This window comes from Anas platyrhynchos, chromosome 5 (assembly GCF_047663525.1).
Source record: "Anas platyrhynchos isolate ZD024472 breed Pekin duck chromosome 5, IASCAAS_PekinDuck_T2T, whole genome shotgun sequence".
Classification (NCBI taxonomy): domain Eukaryota; kingdom Metazoa; phylum Chordata; class Aves; order Anseriformes; family Anatidae; genus Anas; species Anas platyrhynchos.
This window is the reverse complement of record NC_092591.1, coordinates 36506306-36534010: the sequence shown is the minus strand read 5'-3', so window position 1 is coordinate 36534010 and position 27705 is coordinate 36506306. Positions and strand designations below refer to the sequence as shown.

Here is a 27705-nt window from a genome sequence, read left to right as displayed (position 1 = left end):
AAGCAAGATGAAGTGGGTGTTTTTCAGCCGTGTATGAATCCACAGAAACCTTACTGCAGCTCTTTAAGGCAATTCTCAACTGAAAACCACACATTGGAACAATAAACTTAATAAACTTACAGAACCCTGTTACCATACACTGTTTCCACAAGAAGAATTTTTTTTTTTTTTTAAAAGGTTCTCAGAAATTGGGCATTTAAGAGTTTTTTCTTGCCTGACAACCAAGTTATTTTTTCTTTTTTTAAGAGGGGTAAACTTTCCTGTGATGGGTCATGTAGCTGTTGTGTCAAACTTAGCATATAAGCCGCTATGGGTCAGAAATCACCAGTCCCGACCATCCTATCAAATTGTCCTGCTACCGTCCCTTTTGGAAATACCCAGGGACCAGGAAACTACCACAGCTGCAGCAGAGCCTGAGTGTGACACCTGAAAAAAGCACAGCTGAGCCTCTTGGTGTGCAGCTGACTGGAGAAGAAACTTTAAAGAAACACCTAGGGCCACAGAAGGGCTAAGCCTATGTGAGATGCAAGCCTGAAAGGTAGCTCAGGGGTTAGCTGTAGCTTATCTGAGGCATAGAAGTGCTTGGGATGGGCAACCCTGCGTAGTACAGGAGAGGCTGAACTATGAGCAGCAAACCTCAGGCCATTCAGGCTAAGCAGAGCTCTGCAGACCTCCTGTGAATATTGTCTGGCTATCACTGCTGAGCACAGCTCTTCCTCATCTTTCTCGCTCTGTGAGGTGCCTGAAGGCGTGAGTTATTCCACCCACCCCACAGAGACAGCCAGCCACTGCCACAGCCTGAAACGCAGCCCCTGGGACAGCGGGTGCAGCTTCTGCTTGCTGGCCCTGACCGGTGCCCACCTACCTCCTGCAGAAGCCCCCGCGCAGGCTGCATGTACTCGCAGCTTCCACTGAGCGGCACCTTGTGACAGTCAGCCCGGGCTCCCGGGGGCTGCACAGGAGCTGCAGGGGACTCTGCAGATGCAGCTGGGTCAAAGGGAAGCAGCAGTTCAGACATCCGTGGCTGAAGCCAAATGTGAGGGAGAAACGGGACCCGGCAGTTCGGGTGCTGTTTCTGCACGGCTGTCAAATCCACACCGGGATTTCAACTCATCAAGAAGCAGCTTGTATAGCATGTAAAAAGAGCCTCTGAGCATCTTCAGCCATGCCATTTGGCAGTAAACAGACCCTGGTTAAAATATATAAACAGCCCTAGGGTATAAGGACTGCAACTCACGACTCTTCCCTCCCTTAAGTGCCCTCAGAGCGAGGATTTATTTCTCAGCAAGACCTTACAGTTCTGTGTAAAGCTTTACCTTGAGCAGGAGAGCAGCCTAGCAGCTGGGAAACGTGGGTTTGTATGCCGTCCTGCTATGGAAGAAGCTGAGTCTTCTGCCTTACAGAGAACAATGCAATCAGCCTGCTGCTATCCTCCTCTTTCTTCTCTTTTGAGACAGGGATAAGGTATGTGCCGCGTTCTGTGAACGCTATTAAAATATACTAGATGTAATCTGTGGTAGCTTAATGGATCGAGCCCCTTCCAAAAGAGGGCGAAGGGCTGTTTAGTTGCGGATCCTAAAAGAAAACACTTAAATGCAGTAAGTTCAGTGCTGTGCTGGATGGTGCAAATTGGGGCAATTCAGGCCACGCACAGAAATTTAAGTCACCACTCTTAGGTATATGTTTGTTTTTTTTAAGTGAGCCCTTCCAGAGGCACCATGTAATCCTCTGGTCCATGAAAATGAAGCTGTGCAGAGGCAGCGTTACATTCCTCAAGCAATGCGTGCTAATTACTTCAGTTCTTATGGTGCTGAGGCTCTGAGAGTTCAGCCCTGAACATCTGCTCAGCCACCCACGGCTACTTCCCCTCAGCTGCCCTGCTTAGAACGAGGTGGCGGCCACACAGGGCACGTATCCACAGAGCTGCTGTGCAGGGTTCCCTTGGCACATCGCGGAGAATGCAAAGGGGCTTACTGCTGCCTGAGGAGTCCAACACATCCCACAGCACTTCAGGGGCAAAGCCTTCAGAGTCCAAGGGGAATCCTTCCAGCGTTTGTTCCTATAAGACCTAGACAACACAGCATAGATGACGCTTATCTGAATTTCAGAATAAGGCCATTAGATGCAAACCAGCACACCTGCCCAGGCAAAGCTTGCAGGCTGCACTAGAGCTGCCAGAAGCATGTGTAAAAAGAAAAACATGGCAATGCAATCAAATTAGTACTTGGAGACATACAGAATAAACCATAAACCCAATGCAGGAGCACACCTTTGCCCAGTGCTCAAAGAGCTGAGGAAGTCTGCATGTCTCAGCAGGGAACATACCTCTAGCTCTGCCCTGCCAATGTGACTACGTGACATCTGACGGACCACATTCAGGGCAGAATTATGAGTGGCATCACTGATTTGCTATGTACCAACGCTGCAGCATGGCCAAATGCCTCTGGGCATGAAAGTGCTTGTAGCCAGCACTTCTAAGTACAGGCAGCAGGATGACAAGGTAGGCAGCAAGCAGCCTCCTAACAGATGACCATTTCAGCAGCGCTGAGTGTAATTAAGTCTGGGCTTGTAACTGATATTTAAAACACTGCAAACAACTGTGATTCATTTCTATTATCATGATGGCATGGAAAAGAACTCTCTTTTCCTAGCAGGTGCAGCTTCAAGACCAGTGGCTGAGAACAGCTGTTACCCAGTATGATCATCCATATGTTACAGTATAATACACACACATATATATATAAACACAAATGTTATGGCTGTCCTGAACACGACCAGGCCAACCCACATCCACAGAGTGATGGGCATGAGCAGCATCCTTTTTCCCTGAATAGCTAGTCAAGAAAATCCTGTGTTTCAGTCTCAGTCTGAAGCCTACTTTCCTAACTTCGGTAAGCAGCAGGTTACTGAGGATGGAGAGATGATGAGAAGAGAGAATACAGGAACCCATGGGAACAGGGAAAGACTTTGTCTGGCAGGACTCCTAAGCAAAAGCTTCCAGTCTCAAAAGCCTATCAACATACTTAGTTCATTTACACTTCTGACACTTTTCATTTATCAACAGGCATTGGTGAAACGGACGGGGTTTTTCCTTGCCATCTTCATTTGTATAAAGGAGGCATATCCTCAGCATTTGTGTACACAGCCTCAAAGGGTTCATGATGGTGTGTCTAGAGAAGAACTCCCCAGAGAGTATGAACTAACTTGGCTCCAAGCTATTACGTTTATTTATAACAGGGTAGGCCACAGGCCATTTGGTTTGGAAAGACAACTGCAAAAATAAAGCAAATAAAGCAAAATAGATGGTGCAGCCCCCCCCCCCCCCCCCCCCACACACACTTACAACAGTTCCAGGAAGCTTAAAATGTTGGTTGTTTTGTTTTTCTGTTTCATTGTTGTTTTTTTTCTCTCTACTCTTAAAATATCTTCACATTTAATCTGAAGTGATCAATCTACCAGAAAAAAAGGGAAAACCTGAAATAACTGCAGAGGCACATGTGGCAAAATCAGACCATTTTCAAACAATTGGAATGATGTGCTAAGAAAGCTATTTTGGAGGGGTTGATTTCTTTTTCCAATTATTTGCCACCTCATGCCATTCCCTGCACAAGTAGGTAGACAGCAAAAAGAGGATGGACTGAGAGACCTGGAAGATGCATGTAGGATTTATTCCATTAACCCTTTTTGTTGGGCTGGAATACCCTTTCGGGGTAGCAAGGCTAGAAAGGGTAATAATAGAAGAAGAAATGTATACTTTTATATTAGCCTTCATTCCAAGAACTCCCCAAGTACTTCATAAATTTCAAATACACAAACCATGCTTAGAAATCTCATTTTGCCACTACAGAGCAGCTCTATCTGTGATACCATTTAGCAGTTTACTAACAGTATACAGTTGTGCATACTTACATGCGGAATGACATCCATCTGAAACCATGAGGATAATTTATGGGTGCAGGATGTCTTTATTAATAAGCTGCTTCTAGATGTAAACGGTATTTAAGAAACAGAAAAGCAAGATGGCCTGTTCCTCATAGAGCTAGCGACATTCAAAGGCTACTTGAATGAAGCATGTCTTTCCATCAGCTTTGGTGAAGACTGGCTCAGGTGCCAGGAAACAAAGGTTTCCTAACGTTCTTTCATAGCCCATGGTTGCTTTTCAGTTGGGTTGTTTGTTCATTTCTGTCCCTCTTTCCTGCCTGTTTGGAGTGCTCTGTCCCCTGCCAGTAACAGACTAGCACACATATTTTTGTCCGACAAAACACCCATCTCCTCCTCCTAACAGAGAAACTGAAAAGCAACTGTTGACTAAGGAAAACACGAGTATCACTTCGCTCCTCAGGATCTGCTGAAAACTGGTTTATAAAAGCTTTTGTTGCTTTCAACCACGACACAAATGCCTCCTGAAGTTCCCTTCTCTGATATTTAATCCCTTCTCCCTGAGCTTTCAGGCTAAGGAAAGCTTCCTCGTTTTTAATAACATTACAAGAGCTCACGTGTGTCTGGGGATGGACCTGGAAAGCTTTAGGGCTGAATTATTCATTGTGATTAAAAAGCTGCCCTCGTTTGGTCCTTGACTCAGCAAACCTGCCTTTCTCAGCAAATTTGGTGAAAGTCAAACTACTTTAAGGAAAGCAAAATTCTGGTGCAAGTCTGTTACAGGCTGCCAGTTTTGCCTTGGCTAAGAAAGGACAAGTAACCAGCCATGGAGAAAAGGTGTGTTGGCTACCATCTCATGGCACTTCAAGCACAGCCCTATGGCAAGCGGGGAAGTAAAGAAAGATGACTCCCTTCTACGAAGGCTCCAACCACAATTGTTGACTCTGGCTACAAAGCATTTGACTATGTCCACCATCCCCGTCCAGTAGGGGCCAGGCTCACCTAGGATGCTAAAGAATTTTCCAAGGCTGAGATGCTTAGGAGATTCTCTTCCCTTCCTGTGTTGAAGACTAATAGGCCAAGCTCACTTCACTAGTCCCCAGGACTATTTCCCAAGGCCACTTCAGCTAAAGAACACCACCTCCAGTTCCCCCAAACATCTTTCTCTCTGGAAACTTCTACAAATTCTACCACTTCAAAATGAGCTTCTAAAACCACAAGCACATTCATTCTGATTTAGGCCGTTCCCTTTCCCTCCTGGAATGTGTTACTTCCTTGTTTGTTTAAATAATTAAAGTAGGACAGTTCCCACAGGAGAGGCTGAGGGACACCCTTCTCCAAAACATCTTGCAGCTGATATTCAGAAGAGTTTTTTTTGCTGGAATGCAGAATAGAAGGTAAACAAATCTTTGGTGTAACTTGCTCTCCCACACCCCAGTGAGCTTCTCTTTATCCAGGAAGCTTGTGGTTACTTCACAATGAGTGTCTCACCCGCTAGAAGTTCTGTTTGAACCCACACAAGTTTTCCCTATGAAAAGTTTTAATAAACTGTCAGATCCATCTAGAAGTCTCTGCTTTCAGTGACTCAGTTTACTCCAAAAATCCTAGTTCAGCTTTAACAATTATCTCTGTTAGGATGTTTTCTGGGGAAATCAGCTATTTTACCAGATGGCATCTCTGAGCACAGTCCTCTGGATCCAATCCTTTGGATGAAGAAGTGCCGATCAATTAGGAAACAGATCCTTTGATATTTAAAGGAGTAAAGGGGTGAAAAGGATCCACGAGTACAAAAGAAAGCTGGAGAAGATATCTGTTTTCCTTGAGGGTTTGTAATCCCTCAAATCCAAGTGATCTATCCCAAGTTTATGATTCTCTGACATATACAGGTCAGAAAGAAATCATTTCCCTTTGAAGAACGGGAAGAGAAGACATGATAAAAGAATAAAATCTTCCATCACTACTATCCTCTGATAACTCTGATAAAGTTCCAACATCAACAATCTTTAAGGTGAATCAAATCTGTACCTCTCAATTCATTTCCTAATTATGATGGGCATCAGCTTCATATCTTGCCAAAAGGGCCCATAAGACCTACTGACTTTATTGCTGTTCTACAGCTGGCAATTGGAATAAGAGAGGTTATCTTCCCTGGTGCTCACAGAAGCCTCGCTTCTTTGATAATTGCGTGCCATGTGTCCTATAGCAAGGTGCTAAACAATTTATTTAAATATCAAGCATTTTGGTTGCTTGGCAGTAATCACATTGGGTGAAGGGAGAAGGAATGGTTTCCTTGAGTCATTCCACTTATCTTCCAGTTCTGGTACTGATTCAAAGGTGTTTTTCTCCCTTCCCATGGTGGTTTGCCCTTTTCTGAGGCATGCTGTAGCAACTGTCGTCACTCTGGTAGGAACAGGGCTCCATAACTTATCTAAGATAGGAAACTTCAGAAGCATGGAAAATTGCTGGTGGGAAGTCAAATGAGTCATCTTCTGTTTGTGAATGGGCTAAGCAGCAGAAGCTTTCTCTGAGTTTTTAAGTCGCAGTGACAGTGTCCTTACACTCAGTACTGAGGAATATCACCAGACTGGAGAAGAACCTGGAAGGAGAAAACCTTCATCCTCCTTCTGATCCTCCAGTTACAGCTGTTTTCTCTAAAGATGTCCTTGGGCACCATACACTCACCATATGCCTACACATGAACAGGGCTTATTCTTACTTGCCCCCATTTGAACCCCTGACAGTCAACCTTTCACTTCCATGTGTGTTTGGGGTACAAGTTGTGCCAACTATGCTTTTGCTTTATCTGCCTTCCACAGGTCCAAGTTGTATTTAAGAGTTACAGAATAATCAAGAGCCATGCTCTGCAATGAAAAGAGAGCTCTCTGACAGCAATTTCACAGTTCCCAATATCTGTGTGCATCTACCTTTATCTATGCCCAAAGAACAGGCTTGGTGACAGTATAATTGCATCTCTTTCTCAGCACCCCAAGCACACTATTCACAGCAAACCTCCTTGCTTCCTGCTGCTGTAGTAACAAGTGCTCTTGAAAAGCAATGGCATGGTTGCGACCTCAAGCATGCAGGTCCTTCCTTCCAGACCAGGAATTACTTTGAGTTTAGCTTTCTGCTGAAAGCACAACTATATTCCTTTCTCTCCACATCTGCTTTACAGGAATTTGTAACTTCTGTCCTTGTTCTGAAAACCAGGAAACTCAACAAATCACATTATGGAAAGGACTAATTATTTTAGCCTCTCTTTTTATTTTTAAAGCCTTTTTTTTTTTTTTTCTAACGCTTAATAGCCAATATTTTTCCATCTGGGAGAGTTTAAATAGCCTCTTTCATCAGGCAGGGCAACTCATAAAGAACATAAATATTTTGCTGTTCGTTGAAGGGCCATTTGTACATATTGCTGGGATTGTTAGGAACACAGTGACTGAACAACAGATGATCAAACAGAAGGACTTCACCCAGTATTGATGTGGTCCTAACTGCATTCTCCCCACACACATAATATTATCAGAATGCTAAAATCCCTGCTGTGTGCCTGCTGCATCACCTCCCTGAAGTGCCTGGAGTACTGACACGCAGCAAGGCACAGAAGCTCAGAACAGCACGAAAAGCTTGGGCTTGGCTGCTGGTGGCCTGACTGATTTTTCTTTGCAGAAATCATAGGCACAAGTCCCCTAAAAGGAATGCCCATCCTCCTGGACAGTTTCTTCAGAGAGCGTGTTACTGATGCTGCTTGATTTTGGTGACTGTCAACATAAGCAACATGAAATGAACAAGCTCCTTGTAGGCAAGTTGCTAATTCCAGTTTGATGAACCTCTTCATTTTAACCCACAAGCAATTTGCTTAAGTGGTTTTATAAAAATGGGTACCACGGGACCATGTAGCAGCAGTCAGAGTGGCTGAAACAACACTAACTAGATTTTCACTAATTAGATCAAGCTCCCTCACCTTCCCTCACTGACAGATTGTGAGGGTAAAAGGAGACCGCCAAGGGGTATTAAGTGGTGTGTGTATCAACTTCCTTAAATTGAAGCCAGGTACATACACATGGAGTGCATCTAATTTCTCTCTGATGACTAACCACCAGGAAATTCTGCATGATGTTATAGCAGAACTTCCTTCAAAAGTGTAGTGAAGATGGTGTGCAGCACTCAATGGGCAGAGACTTACAGTCCTGGGTAGTTCTTCACTTCTTAAACATTCTAAAGTTCCCTGATGAGATATTTCTCAGAAAATCCACAGGAAAAGATTCCTGATCACACAGCACCTTCACTGAATCACACTCTGAGAAAGCTTTCTCCACGAAACAGCATCGGAGAAATTGAAGTCTGAACTTCTGCTGCTGAAACCATGGCACTCTCAGTTTTCTTTCCACGGGAGTTGCTTTGTTAATAGATCCATCCATCTTTGATCCAGTCACTGCACGTTAGAAGGCCATGGGGAACTGGCAAAGTGGGGAAGAGATCTAAGTCTTGAGCGAGTCCAAACACGCTTTGCAGTCTGCAGCAGCGAGAAAGGAAAATTCAAAGCTAAGTACCAGCAAGGGAGTAACAAAGCCCCTTGTAACTCACAAGTGAGTGTGGGCAGGAAAATCAGAAGGCCCAGAAAGGATGTGTGGAATTGCAGGGAGAGGCTCAGCACCACTGTGGCATATAACAGCACAGCTAGATGAGTTTTTTCCAGAGGTAAGTATCAAGAAAAAGCATGCCCTGTGGTTCAGTAGTGTTTATCTGCCTGTGCTGGACCTGCTGCTATCCAGGAATTTTTCAAGATGCACGGCCAAACGTTCATGACATAGGTCTGGACATCTCCCTAACCATTAACGTAGTCAGTCTGCTTTGCCTGCTTAGACAGCAAGTTTTGTAACTATTGAAGACAACAACTGCCAGTTACCATGGTGAGACCTGAAGCATCGTTACATTAAATATGAATTTAACAGAAAAACTGTTCGTAGGCAGAAGTAGATGGAAGATTTTAGATATATGTTCTATTTTCTGAGAAAATACTATTACAAAGGACAAGAAAACAGGAACTTTGAAAGCAAAGTCCTACTCCTGTGATTCCAGCAGTCCATGTGAGGATGAGGAACCTGGCCTACAGGTGTCCTGTATGGATCCTAATTAGCAAGCCTGCAGCCAGTGAGGAAGTTAGGAAGGTCAGGCACAGCCCTCAAGCACATGGCCGTACAGCCCTGTCTCAAGGCTTGCCAGAGGCATTTGTGAGAACACCTGAACCCACACATCACCAGTTCTGAGTTCCAGCTCTGATAGGGCTTGCTGATAGAGAGCAATGCAAGCCACAAGGCAGCTAATTAACCTTAGCAGATAAGAGCTTTTATGGGAAATTTCAAAGGAAGGAAGTCATCCAGCATACAAGAGGGGACAGTCAGGCACAAAGCAGGGATGTGACTTGCCTGGCAGTAGTCAGGAGGCTCAGAAGAACCTGACGTTACCACGCTGCTCGTGCTCTGGGGCAGATTTATTCTGCCAAACAAAGCTTCTAACAGCCTTTCTTTTAAGTCTTTGAATACTTTTTCCTGTTTTCTGTTTTTAGCTACCACATAACATCGCTGTGCATAAATAGATGATGATTATTATTATTGCTGGGTCACAGATGAAGAGTCTGAAGGAAAGGACAATACAAACACTAGGCAGATTAGTCTCAGAATTGGTCTCAGAGCACCAATCTCAGTTCTTTCTACCCTCTATGGTGACACACAGCTTGAGAGCCACATATCATGTGGTCAATGCATTCTGCTTGCTTTTAACAGCTGAAGGCTGCACCTTACAGCTCTACATGACAGGGATTGGAGCAGTCTAATCTGGGGGGGGGGGAAGGACAGGGACAGTGTTCAGGTTTTGTTTGTTTTTAATGGGAACTACAACAACAAAAAGAAAGTACCAAGGATGTAAAGTTAAGCGAGTATTCAGATGTTGGGAAATGAGAATAGAAACTTCCATTGCTTTCAGCTCAAACAGGTTTTGTCTTAACAGATTTCAAGCTGTCTTTCTCCACATGGAGTAGATTCTATCCTTGCAGTTGCCATAAAATGCCTATGGAAGACACAGAAACAGTGGCATTGTTTTTTGGTAGTGGTGGTGGTTTTGTTTGGTTGGTTTTGTTTTGCTAAATGGAAGGTCATTTGCACTTCCTTCTTTTCATTTCTTTTCTGGCACTGCGTCAAGATCCCAAAAACAGATTTACATAAGTGCTGAAATACACGTACCTTAATGGAAACATGCTTTAAACATCTCAGCTTTTTTTTATTTGTCAATTTAAAAATTAAATAATCAATATCTCAGATTAGGAAAGAGGGTAAATTTGCATTTCTCTGTGCTTCAATCATCTCTGAAGAGAAATAACAGCTCTGTTAAAATTCACAGCGTTTTTGGGAACATGGAAATATGTAAGTACCAAAGAGTTATGAGAAAAATGAATACTTTTTTGTAAAATGAGTTTTAGATGGTGCACATTAAATAAGGAAAAGGAACGCTCACTTCCTGAACGCTGCAACATTTTGTTAGCAGAACACTGAGAAGCCTCTTTTATTCCTTTTCACATCATATAAGGTTGTTTATATTCTTGCTATTAAAATGGTGCACATCTGCACGCAAGCCAGGTTTGTCTTTCCGTTTCCTGCTCAGCAGCCTATTCAGTGAGCCACAATGCAGGCAGTTCAAGTTTTACCCACAGTTTAGACCAAACCTGTGACAAACCTGATGCATCTCCATCTCCTAACCCCATCGTTTTGAACAGCAACTGGTTTTCAAAAACATTAAGGGCAGAGACAGGAGAGCCGACTACTGACTCTGAAGTGGCAGGCTGTGCTGATCCTAGCTCCCCTTCTGTACTCACTACTACAGATCAGAAGCAGCAAAAAAGTAGAGAAAGAAGACAGTTGTGCCCACCTCAGCCAGAGCAGCAGAGAAGTGATTACAGTTCTTGTGCATCAGATGGTACGCGTTGCCTTTGTACTCCTTGCCCAGTTCTTCCATGATCTTATCCACATCTTCTTCTGTGAAGTCTGTGGTGCCCAAGGCAATGGATTCTCTAGTTAAGAACAAAACACAACACAAAAAAACATGGAAAGCTACAGTGCAGAGAGTGATATGTACCCAGGGAAAAGAAAACAAAGCAATGGCAAGAAGGCCAGGTGTAAGACACTGGCATGAATATCCGGGGCTATCAGAGAGACCCTTACTAACAAAATGGCATACTAATATCCTCAAAAAATATCCTTTTTATCTACAAAGCTGGTTACAGCACAGAACCAGTCCTGAGAGCCTCCTGCTCACACAAGGGAAGTCTCAGCTGCACTGGTCTGCTTGCTTCCCACTCTGCCCACAGCCCCTCTGCAGAAGCTTTCAGTAGGACAGAGGAGATGCTTTTCCTTTGATGGAGAGTGTTTCCACAGTGTGGGCCAGGAAGGAGCAGACAGTTCTATGCATAAACATATTGTTTCTTCCAATATTCATTCAATAGTGTTCATTCCTCTACAAGTCCCCAACATCCCTCAATGTAAACTGGCAATGTGTGAAGGTCAAGTTCCATCTGCCATGGGCAGTTCCTTGAACCACAGCCCCAAAACCTGAACACCTTGAACAGCGCCTTAATGAAGTATCCTCTCAGTTTCCTCTAGCAGCTGGCCTGTCCTTTGCGATAGTGTAGCACTAAACCCAGGAGATGACTTGTCATACTCCATGCAACATCCACAAATAGGCAATCCTCATGAAAAGACAAGCTTTCTGTTCCCCTCTGCACTGGCTCTGCATAACACACAGCTACTCCCATTCTTGCTGACAGATGAAACCAGGAGTACAGAAAGCAAAGAAAATTGGAAGAGAGAACTACATTCATTTGTAAGGCATTTGTATACATTTAAACTCTGCCAAACACAGTTCAGCACTGCTCCCTGTCTGTTGTACACCCTTTAATCTGCCTTCAAAACCCCTGCAGGGCTGCCTTTGAACCAGGATCATGTAAAGGAGGGAGTGAGGGTGCTAATGAGAGGGAGAGGAAGACCCAGAGGAGAGGACTTCCCCTCTCCCTCTGGTAGCTGTCATTGTAGGGGGAGCAGGGAAGACGTAGAAAAGGGCCCTTACTTGAATTTAAAGGTCTCGCCAAGCTCTACCGCACTGCCAGGTGTGATCTCGAAAATCCCACTGAAAGGGTAGGGATGCCCTCCATAGGCAAACTCTGATGAGGAAAGAAACAGACTGTGAGTAATCGAATGAACGCTGTGTCAGGAAGAAGTCTATGGCAGCTGTCTGCGTGGCTCAGCATCAGCACCAGGGGCTGAGCTATTGCTAAAGTCAGCCTCAGCCAATTTCTCTTTCCAGGTACCTATCAGCCTGAGGATACTCTCACAGCCTCAGCTCCAGAGCAGGCTCCACCAATGCTAATACTAGTGGTTGCACAGCTAATTAGCAGCTAGTGCTGCTAATCTGCTCCTCAACACCAGGCAAGCTCTCCAGGTCTGTCTCTGTGCCTATACAGGCCAGTGGGAAGTTCTGTGGTGGAGGCATCTGGAAATACTGTGAGGCTGTCGGTGGTGGCACCAAGCTAGAAGAAATCTTTTCTAGAGTAGGGAGAAATCAGTCCCCTTCTTCCAGATGGCAGCACAGCAGGCAGCTACGGGGAATTCTTTGTAGGGGAAAAAAAAAAAAAAAAAAAAGCTGATTACACACTGCTGCCTTAGCACGTGGGCTGAGCCTGGAGGCCCCCTCCGTGTTATACAGGCCACCTTGCACGGTCTGTGAAAGCTGCTGTGCTCACGACAGAACACAGCACCCCAGGGATTTTTATCTGCTGCACGGCACTAGCTAAAAATACCACGAGTGAGGTAACCCCAGTCATTCCCATTTAACACTGGATGAAGAGGGCAACGAGAAGTCTGTGATGCTGTTCTATCCTTTGGCTTCACTATGCTACAGCTGTTTTTCCAGATACCTTGGGTGCTGTAATCAGCCTCAACCCCATCCAGACCATTTCAAAAAGCCTTGCAAGACATTTTATTTTTTCTTTTAATTCTGCTGTTTGAAAATCAAAATTTCTAAGATCTGGAGATGCAAATTCTAAGACTTCTAAAGCACAGACATTCATAAAGAATTACTGCAAAGCTGGTTTATTCTGGCATGGAATTAGTACAAACATCCTTACGCAGGTTTTAAGACAGCCACTGATCCACATCTCTTCCCCCTCCCCAGACTCTCCTCCTCCTTTGTTGCAGGTCTTTCCAGTGTTGTTTGGTCCTCCCTCCCTATCTGCCAGCCTGCTACACACCTGCACAAGCTATAGAGGCTGCAATTACATGCTGAAGATACAAAGAGCTACTTTATTCATGGCAGAACTGCACAAGTTCCAGCTGGACTCCACAATGGACTCTAAAACAAAGCTGGCTGAGTTTCTCACTCCTTGCCAAAAGCTATGCATTTGGGATTTTTTTTTTCTGTATCAGACTAGCCATGCAATTTTCTCTCTGTTCTACAGGTAATGAAAAGGAAATGCTTCATACCTCTGCCGTAGATCTCGATGCCAGAGTGGAAGACACCAATCCCCAAGGTGGAGGTGTATTCATTTATCCAGTACTACAGTAAGAAAAAAAGGCACATTTGGGAGCATTAGCAGAAAAAAAGAAAAAAAATACATGATCTTGCCCTGGGGCATATACCCCTATCTCCCTTCCTCAAAACAGCTTCTCTTAAGGACAATGATAATTTTGAAATTTTCCTGAGACAAACTGAGGCTCCTTATAGAGCAACAGAAGTGGGCACTGTGTTTATACAGCTGGCTGGGATTACATCTCCAAAAAAAAATGCTCATCTAATCCTTTCCATGTAAGGCATTTTCCTATATTAAGATACAACTAGACCCGAACCTGCATAAACCCAGCTTCCATAGGATATGTGATTATTCAACTCTTTTTTCCCTTGACTAGCTAACCATTTCCCCTCCATTCCAATTTATTCGTCTTATTTTCAAAATACTGAAGATCTTGAGTTAAAGCACTCCCAAATATCTTCTGTACACTGTTTTACAACACCTCCCAACATCTTACTTCCTAATCAGTTAGTTTTAGGCATGTTTATTTAGGCAATGAGATCTTGGAGACAAATCTATTCCTCACGTAAGTCAGAGAAGCACCATTTAGTAGTTCTCTATATCTCCAAGATGACCACAACTTCACCCAAGTCTGAGATGAATGTTCAAGAGGAGCTGTTAAATGACTTTGTTGCTCTGGAGTCCATCTCCTCCCCACTAAATATAGAGCAGAGGAATACTACAGCACGCATGCACCGCTCCTCCACCAGCACTGCTCAGGGCCTGTTTCCACCACACCGTGAAGGACAGTGCAGACATCCAAGCAAACCCCAGCTAAGCTAATTCTGGAGTGGGAAGCCATACGGCCATGCCAGGGCAGTGCTGCACTGGAGATAACGAGCCCTGCTCTGCACAAATATCTATTAGGTTAGCTGCAGAGCTGCGTTGCCACAGAAATGATGTCTTCAGGCAATGAGTGGAAACCGCCAGCGCCTGGTATATTTACAGTTCGCTTATGGCAGTGAAAATGCATCTCTAGTAACTCTGAGCAACCCAATTCCTATTGCAATCGAGCAGTGCAAGGAAGTGAATGCTGTTGACTTATCCCTGCACAACAACATGACAGGCTCATTAAGCTAAAATTCCCTTATGGCTCTGGCAACGGCTTCAGGTGGAGCCAGAATTGGCTGCAGCACCCCTGGTGCCTGGTGATGCTGAGCTGCCACGGTACGAGCACAGACCCCTCTGCTCTAGGCAAGCAAAGGTCTGGCACACTCCATCTACGTTCCTCACTCTGCTTGCTTATGCATTTTTGATGACTGCATTGAATGCGGTAGCTCTGTAAATCACCAGGAAATGCTTTCTGCACGACCACTAAGACTCTGGAAAAGCACAGGCCCAAGCCTGACGTGACATGGGGTTGGTCAGTATTGATACCTTGAGCTGTGTCCCCCAAAACGCCTGCAGTACAGCACTTTCCTTTTCCTTCAGGACACCTGAATGCTCCTTGTTCTTTGAGTTTTGGTATCATAACTGATGTGTTACTGCAGGACAACAGCAAACCTCCTGACCCAAGCTGGACCCCTGCCCACTGCTCTCTTTAACCCTCCATTTCTCTCTTCAGTGAATTACACAAACTCTTGGGGTTTTGGATAGATCAGAGCACTGGACTGGAGCTAGATTAAGTAGCCCTTAACCTCTGCCAGCTGAGATGGGGCACTAGCAGTGAACCCTCTTTTTGAGGGCCACAGCTGGTATTTAGGGATAAACAGCTCCTTGCCTTCTGCTGCCCTTCCCCACATCCCTGCTCTGACTGGAGAGGATGACACAGAGCTGGAGGCTGCATGGAGGAACCCACACAACACCAACCCCATCTCCTGAGAAGACCAAAGCCCGTTTCTTTCTTTTCTCTCTTCAGTTCTCCTCAGACTCTCAGATGGCCTCGGTAAGCTTCAGAGAAGCACTGGTTTCCAGAGAGCCCCGCTGTAACTGCTCCCAGAGGGCAAGGTAAGGAGGTTGCCTTCGTCCCTCAGGCCAAGCTGCTGTCTCACAGCAGCACTCCAGGCACAATGTGCCCAGGTCACACCAGCTGCTTTGCTCAGAGGAGTAACTAACAGCAAGCTTTATTTTAAGTTGGAATCATTCTTGCCAGTTATCAAAGTCAGGGCTACCTGCAGGGGCTGCTCAGCGTCAGGCTTTGTACTTCAGACGTGAAATGGGAACTGAAAGCCACTTCCAGCTATAGCTCTTCCTTCTTCTGTGCATCCAAACAATGAATAAGTAGAAAAACAGGACAAATAATGCATTAAACATGACCACCTCATGTGTGCAGAGTGCTGTCGGGCCACAAAGCCCTCTTTGTCCACCACTCACCGGCACCATTCCTGTTCCCAGCAGAGCCACAGCCCCAGAACCACCCCACCACATGGACTCCTGCATTCTTCACTATGAGTCCCTTTAACAAACTATTATGGACCTAACATAACCTCAGCCACACCTGAATTTCACCTGAACAGAAGCAATATGGGTTTAGCGCTTCCTTTCAAATAACCTTGACAACACAGGAGTGTTAGTGAAGTGGGACCTGATTTGCATCTTAGATAATACCAAGGATTTCTGTTTGCAGTGAACTGTTAGCAAGACCGAAATGCAAAGCAGCTCTGAATCACGGCTGCTGCTGTCCTCAGCTCACCCCCATCTCCAGGGTGCTGCAGAATCTGCCGCTGGTGTGCGACCGAACGCGCAACAAACGCTTCACGGCACTTTGGCACAGCCCACGGGTTGTCTCAGGAGGAAGCTGTGCTGAAGCGAACATGTCAGTCACTTGCTGAGCTGGAAGAGAGAATCCAAGCCAGATTTGAAGCCAGGTTTGTACACACATGCACGAGCTGGACTCGTTTTCCAAGGGCTTTGCAGTTCTGAGCATAAGAATAGCAGCAACAGTCAGCAAATACTCATCTCTTGAGTAAATTGGCTATATCTTAGATTTTATAAAAAAAAAAAAAAAAAAAACACACAACCTACAGCCTGTTCTGAGCCAGCTGAAAGAGCTATGGAATTGAATTCAGCAGTATCTTAAAAGGACTTGTGATTCATAGCTGCATTGCATGCTGCCTGCAAAATTGTGTCATAAACCCTGCAGAAAGGACTTGGAGCAATCTGTCTTGTTTCCACCTTCAGCCAACACAGAGAACAGCTCAGAAGTGAAGAGAGGCAAAGAGGAAGGCTAGGCAGGCTTCACAAAAGCCAGAGATAGCCCAGGACTCAAAATTCAGACCCAGAGAGGAACCTCTTCTCATTTTGCATTATACAAATTAAAGAGTTTTTCATGCAAGTCCCTGATGAAGTAGAATTTGAAGTTTTCTGGTTTTTATTCAAGCCACCTGTGATTTCACAGTTGGTTTGGTTCAGAGATCAAAGTGTCCAGTGAGAGTTCAGACTCTGGTGGATACTCTAAGTCAGTTGTGTTATTCACTTTGTTTTATTTATTCCCTTTATTCATCTTTCATACTCAGAGATAGAAGTGAAACTGGGACAGCAAATATCCCAAATTTGAAGAAACAAAACTAAAAAGCTTCATTATATTGATATGCTTCTGGAAGGTCTGGGACAGAGGAGCAGATAGCACGATCCTTGTAGATTATGAACCAGTAAATAACCAAATCTCCTCCTCCATCTGCACATAATTCAGTAGCATTGCTTCCTTTTCCCTGTGAATCAATTGGCATAACTTTGCTTCTAGGAGCAAGAGAACAGTAATGGGGGACCAGAGCTACAGATAATATTCTGACAGTACTGGTGTGTATAGAGAGTGTTAAGGGACTGAAGGGAATGGTCAGATCCCCTCACACTCTGCTAGTCTGCAGAGCACGAAGCACTCCTGACAACACAAGTCCCATCGCAGACTATCTGCCCTACTCCTGGGCTTGAGTTTAATCCTCTCCTTTTTGAGAACCAAGTCACATGCCATCACACCAAGTTCTCCCTTGCAGAGGTGACATCTCCTATCCACAGGATGGGGGAGCTGGCTCACTGCAGAAGAGACCCTTGGCTTGACAGATCCCAGGGGAGGACACTCAGGGCTCCAGCTGCTACTAGTGTGCTCCATGACGGAGTTAGTCGGACAGAAAAGGAGCATTCCTTCACTCCTCTGCCTTTGATACACTACACAAACTTCATGCAAAATGCTTTTTCCTGAAGGCTTTGTCTTGGCCTTTGCAGTGCTTGGCCTCTGCTGTTAACTTACCTAGGCAGCTCCATGAAAACTTGCAGAGGAGCGTGAGCAGTCATAAATGCACTGAAAAAAAATATGCACCGATACGACTATCAGTCGTATCCCAAACACCAGAAAAATCCTCTGCAACATTAAAGCTCAAACCAAAAGCCAGTATTAAATGCAACATCAGATTGATGCAAGAGGCCAGTCAAGAAGCATCAAAGTAGCATCTGGCATTATTTTCCGAGATTTGTTGATCCAGATGTGAAATATGAGAGTAGAAAAAACATAGAGGTGAAGCTAGAAATCACTTCAGGAAATCCATCAATGAAACCTCAGACCTATACAGTCAGGTAGAAAATGTTCAGCAACTTCAGAAGAATTTCGCTTTCCCCAATACATTTTTCTGAACCAGGATCTTGGGCCCATATAGGTGTAAGGAAAGAGTCCGAAACAGCTCACAGACTATTCCCTGAGCAATGCTTGTAGTTAGTGGTGAAGGAAGCATTATCTCACTACAGACATGCAGGACAGCAGGCTTCTGATAGATCTTTGCCAAGAGCCTTCAGTCATACTGCAGCAGTATTCACTCATGTCCTTAGGCATGTGCACAGTTCTGCCAACGTGTCTCGATCCTTCTGCTGTTCACTCCTGGCCTAGAGCTTTAGTAATAAAAACCCACTATCACGTGGCGTGACATCAAATTATACAGCACGGCTGCTGTGAGTAAGTTTTCTTTAGCAATTGGATGAGACCCAAGCTCATTTCAGTGTGACCTGCGTCTCTTTTACGCTCAGTTCTCCGGAGTTCCAAGGTCTGTAAATTAACCAAGTTTAAAATGCTATTTTCCTAATATGCCGTGAATACAGATTAAGCGTGAAAGGATTTAAATGCATTCAGGCAGAACAGCAACTAATAACAAAATAAGAAGCCTAACAGGATACTGAGAGGAGGAGTGATGATAAAGACCTGCCTTTGGTACTTCATACCTGGGAAAAGCTGTCTGGATAGGTGTTCACCCTACAGCACATGCAGAACATGACTCTTCCCAGCTGGAGGATCGCTTCCTAAGCCAGGCTCTTTTGCTGCTGGCAAAAGATACCAGTCTGCAAGGCCTCTGCTTCATGGGCCAGGGTCTGGCAGCCCATCAGGTCACTCCAAATCCAATTAGCCAAAAGTGCCTGTTTTATTCAGCCATGCTAAGTTTCACTTCAATGTCAGATAATGACAGAGAAACACAATACTGCAGTAAGCAGTTCTCTGCTTACAAACCAAATCCACACGATCAGTCTCCAGTTGTGAAAGGTAATAGCTGGCAAGTCTCAAGGAAAAGTTCCCAGAGAGTGGTCACTGGCATCTCCATGTACCACCCTACTGACAGAAGCAATCAAAGCCTGGGGAACCACAGGGTTTCTACAGGAGAGCAACCAAGTGCTGAGATGCCTGCTGCTTCAATAAAGCCGGAGAGCTCCGTGTAGCACTGAGATGAGGGGTCGTACAAGGTAGGACTTGGGGACCTCACTTCAGACTTAGACATTTTAGAAGAACTGGCTGGAGAAGAGACATCTGAGGAGCAGTCACATTACAGAAAGAAGAAAAAGACAAGGCATCTGCTCTGCAAAGGATCTTTTCCTCTCCAGCTAGTTAAATACACTCCTTAGCTGTCTCCTCAGGAGGAATTTCTTTGGAAACTGCAGTGTTTTTTCAGACGTTATTATATACTTCTGAATTGCCTGACGCATGAGCCAACGCTAAAATCTTAGCAATCATGAAACAAAGAGCTTATTTCTGTGCCTCCTAAACACCGCATGTGGATTAAAAACTACTGCTGCTGCTGAGGGAGAGTTGGAAATCTACTTATGCTTCAGTGTTGTGATGTAATGTCATTTTACTGGAAGAACAGCAGGCCAGCAGAACAACATTAATCAGGCTGCAGAAAGGAAGCAGTTTGCATTCCAGCAGTTACCTTTGGGCTGGGCTCTATTTTACTTCTTAAATTATGAAAAAAAAGATTTAGCTGTGAGAATGGGATACCTTCAGTGCTTCCATTTACCACCTCCTCCTACCAAAGGGCAGGCATAGCCCCAGCTCAACGTGACACCACTTGAAGTCTCTTACAACCATCTACTTTCTCCGCCACCATTCTGCTTGCTACCTTTCTGCACTGATGGCAGGCGTTATCCTGCAGCCATGCCAAGAAGCTGAGCCCTGCCTATCTTTTGCCTGAAACAATGCACATCTGTAACCTGTTATTAGAAGGTGGCATATTCTGCACTAAATATAGTCGGCTCCTGCTGAGGAGCGCAAACGTTCACCCAACCGGTGTTTCAGAGCTTGAGTGAGGACCTGCTTTATTAGTGGAGAGAGGAAAACTAGCTGGCTGCATTAAGCAACTACTTTCTGTTCCTACAGAATGAACATCCCCATATCTTCCATTTGCAGGTTCACAAAGAAGCCATCAGAAGTTAATCCACCAGCCCAAGGGTCTGTCAGTTGTGACACTGATGGCCCAGCTCAGGCATCTGTGTACACAATGTGGTATTTGTAGTAGATGTTTGTGCCATATGAGAAGCAACATGCCATTTTCCTAACCTCCTCCTGCTTCCCTTCACCTCAGCTCTGACTGTGCCTGAAGGAGAGGAAGGGGTGGGACTGGGGGCATCCAATGAAGTCACTAAAAGGGGACATTGCTGGAGATGGGAACGGCATGTGCCAGTGCTAAGAGCCTGACCCAGACAGTGGTCTCATAAAAAGTCTTGCAAAAGGACAATCTGTGCTATTGCACACCATTTCCCGTGCTGTATCTCCTTAGTTTTGACAATTTGTGTACAATCATAATCTCAAGTATATGGAGACAGAAAAAAAAAGGCCTCCATTTGCAGGATTACGTTGAAGTGTTTCAACTCCCAGGCTAGCCTTAATATTTTTTTCCAATATGCCATTGAGTGTTAGTAAGGTTTTTTTATCCTGCTTCAAGTGATACAATCTGCATGGCTGGGACTAGGTCTGTTTTCCTGATAAAGCTGCTATGCACAGTAATCCTGCTTTTGGGATGCATCTCATTTGCTCTGTGTGGAGACCTCAAGTACAGCTCAAAGGGAACTGAACTCTCCTGCAAAATACCAGACACGCTGTATGCAAGCTGTACACAGGACTTGTTCAGTAGAATTGTCCTTGAGTTGCAGGACTGAATTAGTTACTGCATGATTCACACAGATAATTAATCATTATTTTCCACTTGGACAAAGGAGAGTGAGGCTACAAGGAGCAAAAAGGTAGGAAACGCAGCTGGGAAACTTCGGTGTGTTAGGGAAGCGCCAATACCTTTGCCTTAGATGCATTCACAACAACAAAATGAGAGGTATTCAAAAAGAACAGCAGCTAAATGATCACGGAAATGGTGAGACTGAGTTACAAGAGAATTAATTCAGAAGAGCTTAGCAAAGCAATGACTACAGATGACAAATTTGCAAACATTTGAAGGGCTGATGAATTATGGGAGAAGACTTCTGAAAAATGGTACAAAAGGATCCAAGTAGGAGTAGCAGTTTGAAAGAAGAGAGACTTAGGCTAAGCATTTAGAAGATCTTTGGCAGTGAAAAAGCACAAGGAAACATTGATATGACTGAAAGCTACATCAGGAAAGCTTTAGCGTGCCTGTGCTTGACAGTATTGAACAGTCCGATGTGTTTTCCACTGCTAACATCTAGGAGGCTGTTAACAGTCTCAGCTGAGCACATTTTAACCCTGCACACCTATGTGCATTGTAAGCCCTCATCTCAAGTCTTTGGAGCATGTCAGGAAGCAGGTTTCCTACCAAAGGACATGCAAGTGACTTGTGAACCACTGGGAGATAAATATCCTACAGTCCAGTTTACAAGGAGACATCTGAAGCATAGTGCAGACACTTGGACTCTGGAACTACCAGGCAAGCGAGGGCCAAGCTAGAGCCAAGCAACATGCTCTTGATATGGTCACCTTGCCACCCAACAGCTTTCCTCAAGACTGGATGCATCCTCAAAGACTGCCCAATTCTGTGGTTCTCTCTCCAAAGAAGAGGCTAGCCCTGTCCTGACAGCCAGCAGTACAAAGGGGAAAGTGACATTTTGTGCATCCTTTGAAAACATGCACTTCAGTCTACGTACTAAGCTTGCCTAGACCAAAATACCTGCCTTTGTTCAGGGAATCGGGCTGTAGGAGACACGTTCCCCAAGCCCTCCACAGAATAGCTAATTGCCTGACAGCTGTAGCTTGGCCCCGAAGTGCTGAAAAGCACAGTTCATCTCTCTGCTCTGGCAGATTTGTAGCAGGAATTTAAACTTCAGCCTGTCACATCCAAGATGAACACCCTAATCACTAACTATAGCTTCTCCATCAAAGTGATGCATGTGCAAGTAAACAGCTCCAGCAGGAGAGATTGAGAGGGATCCATGCCACCACATAAACAGGCAGTTAAGACTCTGACCAGAGGCTCCTGCCCTGCTCAGGTAGCTGAATCTCTCCCTGATAGTAGCAAAGCCTTAATACAACACTGATTTTTCTTCTCTGGCTTGTTCTCTCTCAGGGTGCACCTGCCAGGCAGAAACACAAACACTTTTTTTTTTTTTTTTTTGCTAGCTCAGGCACACCAACAGCCCACATCCAACCACGGCAGATTTTTAGGGATCTCAAGTTTCTAATGAGAGCATCAAAAACACTAATGTCTTTCAAACTACAAAGTACTGCTGATCCTCCACTACGCTCTCTCCATTCATAACTAGTTCAGGAATAAAGTATTGTTCAGTAGGATCCAATTCAGCCAAAGTCTTCAGGAGAGAAAGTTAATACCTATGAAGAAAAGTCTGCTCATCTCACTAACATGGGGGAGGGATCCATTTCTGGGGGAAATGGAGAGTCTGCCCTTCTTCCTGAATAGAGTTTCTTCCAGTTACCCCCTGACAAGTTACTTAAGACTTCCCCGTTGATCCAGACCAACAAACTCATCTTCATTTCACATCAGCCTTGCTCACCTGCCAAGATCGGTCCACCTTCTCTCCAGACCATACCTACTTAGTCAGATGTTGTAGAGAATGAAGAATCATCACCCAAATGCCAAGCTGCAACCATTTTGTAGAGATGGGATGCAACAGACTAATGGTAAAGCCCCTGTTGTCAAAGATATGACCATGACAATTTAAATCATCTGCACACAGGTCACTTTCAACTTCATTTTGGCAGGAACATTCCCTTAAGAACTGCCCTCTGAAGGCACACTGCACTGAGGTGTAACAGTGGTGGGGTGAAAAACTATCTCGTAGAAGGCAATTTTTAAGCCTCACAGCATTTGTGAGGAACATGAAAGCATTCTTCATTTTAGAGGTAGGGGGAAAAAATACCAGAATACAGCTTGTGCTTTGACTATGCAGTGGATCAGGAGCAGAGATGAGTTCAAGATAGCAGCTCAAACAATCCAACAACGCTTCTATACTGCCCACCAAAATTAAAAAAAAGGGGGGAATCTACATGATTATCACAAGGTTTGTTAAAATTGAAAGGAGTGAGGCTGATCTACAGCATCTCCTCTTCTGAAAAGGGAGATCGAAGTGGCTTCGTTTGCCAAAGGCACTATAGCCTATTGAAGAGCTTGCACTTCATCTGACAAACTGAATGAAAGAACTTGGAAGAAGCTTTTTAAAAGTTTCAGCTGTATTTTTTTTTCCAGCTTTAGCCATCTCTGAAGGAGTTCTAGCCTTAGCAGTCAAATCTCTTAAAGACAACACTCTTTTCTGCATTACAACTCAATTTATTAATATTTTCACCAAGGACAACAGTCTCCTAGCCATACAAGGTGGGGACAACATCTACTCTCTCCACACCAAGAAAGAATAAGGAACTAGGTAAAACAACTTTGGCTTCTGCCAAGTTCCTGCATGGATAACTACTTGGGAAGGCTGAGGTAACAACGAAGTCCTAGTAGGTACAGCCATCACAAAAGGACACGAAGTCTCCTTTGATGTCACCAAAGGACCAAGAACATCACAGGCAGGGGAATAAGCAGCCCTTCTGCACCACCCCATTAGTACAGACCACAACAGCATCCTGCTTTCAACCCGTTGTGCGGAGAAAGACCCAAGGGAGACAGAAGACGACTTCAAATGAATCTGCAGGCTTAGCAGACAAATTCATTAAACAAATACTGATGTCTTCAGCAGAAAAAAAAGTGCAACCGAAATAAAAATAAAAGAAAATATGAAAAATATTTTGGCTTCAAATAAGAGAGGGAAGTGCATTCAAACACCTATAGACTAACCAGTGATGGACTGCAGGGACAGACCCAGAGGTAGATGGGAAACAAGGACACATGAGGTTCACTTTCCCTGCTTTGCTATGGGCACACAACAGACTTCCTTTGGACCAGGTCAAAACTAGAATTTCATCAGGAAGGTACCACGTTCAAATTCAAAACTGACCCTTCAAATTCTTCAGATTCCTATTTACCCTGAAGTGGCTCACGCCAACAGCATCAGCAACCTGAACGGACTCTCCTGCTCCACTGCAGCTGAAACAGATGGGCTCCATTCTCAGACAATTCCAACAGAGATAAGGATCTCCTCTCCTTCCCAGCGCTGATTGTTTGCTGCTTGAAGTCCATGGATGCAGACCTCATCCTGGAGTTCACAACAGCAGCAGTAGCACCTCACAACCAGGAGCTGAGCCTACCCACCAGCAAATCTGGATTTCCACAGGCAATACTGTAACCATATGAAAAACACATCTCCAGATCTCCTCTCTGTGTAAATCCCATGTAAGGCCAAAAATCAAGTCCAGTGCTTACACATCACACAGACCTGTAAATCCTCACTCCCTGTCTCCTTCTCACTTGCCAAGAACATTTGTACCTGTCCTGGGAGCCAACAGCAGCAGCAGCAGGAAAAATAAGTGGGGTGGGGGCTGTTTGCACCTAAGGAAGCTATATTCATGCTGGCTTCAGTGGCACGTGCTCAAAATACCTTGCTGTGCCTGCGATAGAAATTGGCTGGGTGCCATTGACATTAGTTTGCTATTGCAAAAATCAATATTTATCTTGGAGCTTCTGAGAAGGGAATCTGTTCTCCAGCATGGACGGGGGAAACCCTTTCACAATGTGAGCTGAGATTTTTCCTGGAGAGGTTCCAGGGGCCATGCCTAGCTGGCAGTGTTTCTAACCAGCTTAGCTTAGGAAAATGCTGGGAAACACAGATTCCCTCAGCTTGTGCCTTGTCCTTTTTTCCTACAGCGCTTTGTCCTGTCCTGGATAACTCTTCAAAAACAGTGCCAGTTTCACACTGCGCCTCGTCTCTCTGCATTATGTTTTCCTACAAGAAAAAGGGATATTGGAGCATTTTTGCCAGTCATACACACATACACTCTGCTGTTCCAGCACAATTACTGATATTACATTGTTGCAGTGATGTTTCCATATTACAATTTAAGGGATAAAGCAGAAGCCAAGGAACTTAACTACAGCAATGATGAAATGCTGCTGCACCATGGGGATTCAAATACACCTTCCCTCAGAAGTCCAGTTCTTGCTGTTCTGAAGACAATAAAGGAGTAGAGCAAGGCACAGTCCCTCAAGAAGCAAACTGTCTAAAAAAAAGTGGGTTGCCCTGGAACCTAACCCAATGCCAAACTGTTTTTTGGAAGAATTATCTTCTTCAAAGCACAGAACTGATAGAAAAACTGATCAGGGAAAGTTCAGATAAAGTCCTTTATAACCCATGATCAAAGGGTTTCCACACTGGCTGATTTTAGCACTGTTTAAAATGGCTGAGAACAGTACTAACCACAAATAGTGCTGGAAGTCTGAGTGATCATTTTTAGTGGGTGACATTCAGCTATTGGATGTTGACAAACAGCTCGGGGGATACTTTATCTCCCATATGAGGATGCAACAGAATGATTAACATAGGATGGCTGGGAAAGATTTGGAAAGCTGTGGGAGTACCTTAATGACTCCAGTGCAACATGCTGTACTCCTGTTTGTTTGGGGGCTACGAGGGATTTATTTTTCTTTCCAGGATTCCCACTTTAACAAGCAGCACTGGACGTGCAGATCTGGCATCATTTAGTGGCCATCCATTACTGAAAGACTGAGAGTATGGTTAGCAGCAGAGCCTGGCAGCAAGTCATCAGCATTCAGCAATATGGAGACACTGTTTTGGGTGAAAATAATTTCAGATTACAGGGTGGGTATTTGTGTAGCCCTTCAATAGGATAACCTCTGCTTGCTTCTCACAAGAGTCACACACCCCATGCACAGGGACAGGTACAACCGTGCCACATGTGCATCTCCACTGGGAAAACATTAAACCTACCCTACCCTCCACCTCAAAACCAACACAGCATGCATGAGACCAGCGTTGGGATATCATTCAGGCTGCCCTAAGTAATTCCCATCTGCTGGGCACAGTAATCATTTTAGACTTGTGCCAAAACACAACTTCCGTGCTAGTCCCCTGTGTATTGCATGTGCCTAAAACTAGACCTGAGACGACCTCAGGGCTTCAGCAAGCTGGTTTCTCAATGGACGTGCACCTTATTGAGTCTCCATGTCTGCCACATACCCAGGAGATCAGGGACTGAAGGGGAAGGGTGCAATAAGGAAATACTTCAGAAAGATCAAGGAAAAGAATTTGCCATATATAATAAGTTTCACCAAAAATATCCTCTACCCCCCAACTTTTTTTTTTGTCTCTATAAAAGTCCATTAGATACCGCAACTGCATCTCGGCTCCTATTTATTTTAGTTAAAAGGGAAATGGTTATGTATCTGTACCACAGCATGCAAATGGTACCATCTGCCAGCTCCCTGAGAGGCCTGCCAAAAAATTCTCCTGCATGCAGGGTAGACAGCTAGTCTGAACTGTGGCCAGGCTACCATAGGAGAAAGAGGTAAACACTATAAATGCCTCATCTAGCACACAACATCCTCTAGCATCAAAGACATCTGCTCTCAGATTAAATTATCCCTCTGGTTTAGTCCTTTCAAGAACCTTCTAGATGCCTAGAGAAGTGTTGCAAGAAAAAAAAAAAAAAAAAAAAGACATGCACACTTAGTCCTAGCTGACAACAGGCCACCACTTTTCTCAAAAGCTAGCTAACTCATTTCTAGGAGCGAGGAAGAACACTCCAAGCACACTCCCATTTCAATTAGTGCCAAAAATAAGAGCCCATGCTCTTAATAGTAGGACACTATACCCGTAAGTCAAGTTCCGTGCTCACCCAAAAATGCTGCCCAGAGAGACAGAGACCTGAAAAAATACTGCACTCTTTCTAAAGTGGTCTACTGGCTCTGTGCAATGCTCAGACAGTAAGGCAGGAGAACAAGAGCAGAACTCCATACAGCTGGACCTCACCTAGGTGCAGGCATGGCTCCCACAAGAGATGAAGGGGTTTGCATGACAGATGTGGGTCTCATTTCTTCCACTTTGCTTTTCTTTAAGTTCACTCATGCAAGCTGGGGACTGCGAGTGGCCATAAATCTATAAGTTAAGCTAATTATCCTGCAGACCAAGAGAAAAGAAAGATATTTATTCTATATTGCAGGGAAGTATCTGGACACTCCAGGAATGATAGTCATGAAAGTGATGAATGGATAGATCTGAGACCATTCAGTTCCCACTCCATATATCTGCCTTCTCCTGAGTTAGATGGATGCATGCAAGAGGTAAACAGATTCATCAAACAAATAAGATCAGCAGCCCAGCTGCTGTATTTCATCTTATGGTAAACTTTCATTTGCTCTAAGAAGTGTAAGTTTGGTATCATTTATACAATTCCTTCTACCGTGCTTCCCTTTAACATCTCAAAATACTGCTCAGCCTCTCTTCCAGTGAAAGAGACCAAAAATATCAGTACAAAACGCCACAGTGGGAATACAGTTTTATCTGACCAGACACTATGACCACAGAAACGTTTGCATCTGAGACTTCTCTTCTTGCTAGCAGTTACGGTAGCAGGTGGGGTTACAAACCAGTCCCTGTTTGCATGCATGCAGCCAGATCTAGCTGACAAGCAGCTTGCAATCTCTTTGGAG

The 27705-nt window shown here is 44.5% G+C and overlaps 1 protein-coding gene across 6 annotated transcripts in view; it reads right to left on the bottom strand.

Moving 5' to 3' along the window:
* The window catches only part of LOC101799748 (deubiquitinase DESI2), a 54180-nt gene that overhangs the window by 5897 nt on the left and 20578 nt on the right, over nucleotides 1-27705 (bottom strand). For 5 of the 6 annotated variants that reach the window (XM_038179143.2, XM_005021623.5, XM_013101470.5 and 2 more), the window contains 3 exons: nucleotides 13407-13479; nucleotides 11995-12088; nucleotides 10801-10942 (listed from right to left, as the gene is read on the bottom strand). In XM_038179143.2, coding sequence (XP_038035071.1) covers nucleotides 10801-10942; nucleotides 11995-12088; nucleotides 13407-13479 — 309 coding nt within the window. Of the gene's footprint in view, nucleotides 1-10800; nucleotides 10943-11994; nucleotides 12089-13406; nucleotides 13480-16124; nucleotides 16265-27705 lie in introns of all 6 variants that reach the window. The other variant, XM_038179142.2, reaches the window with a different exon arrangement.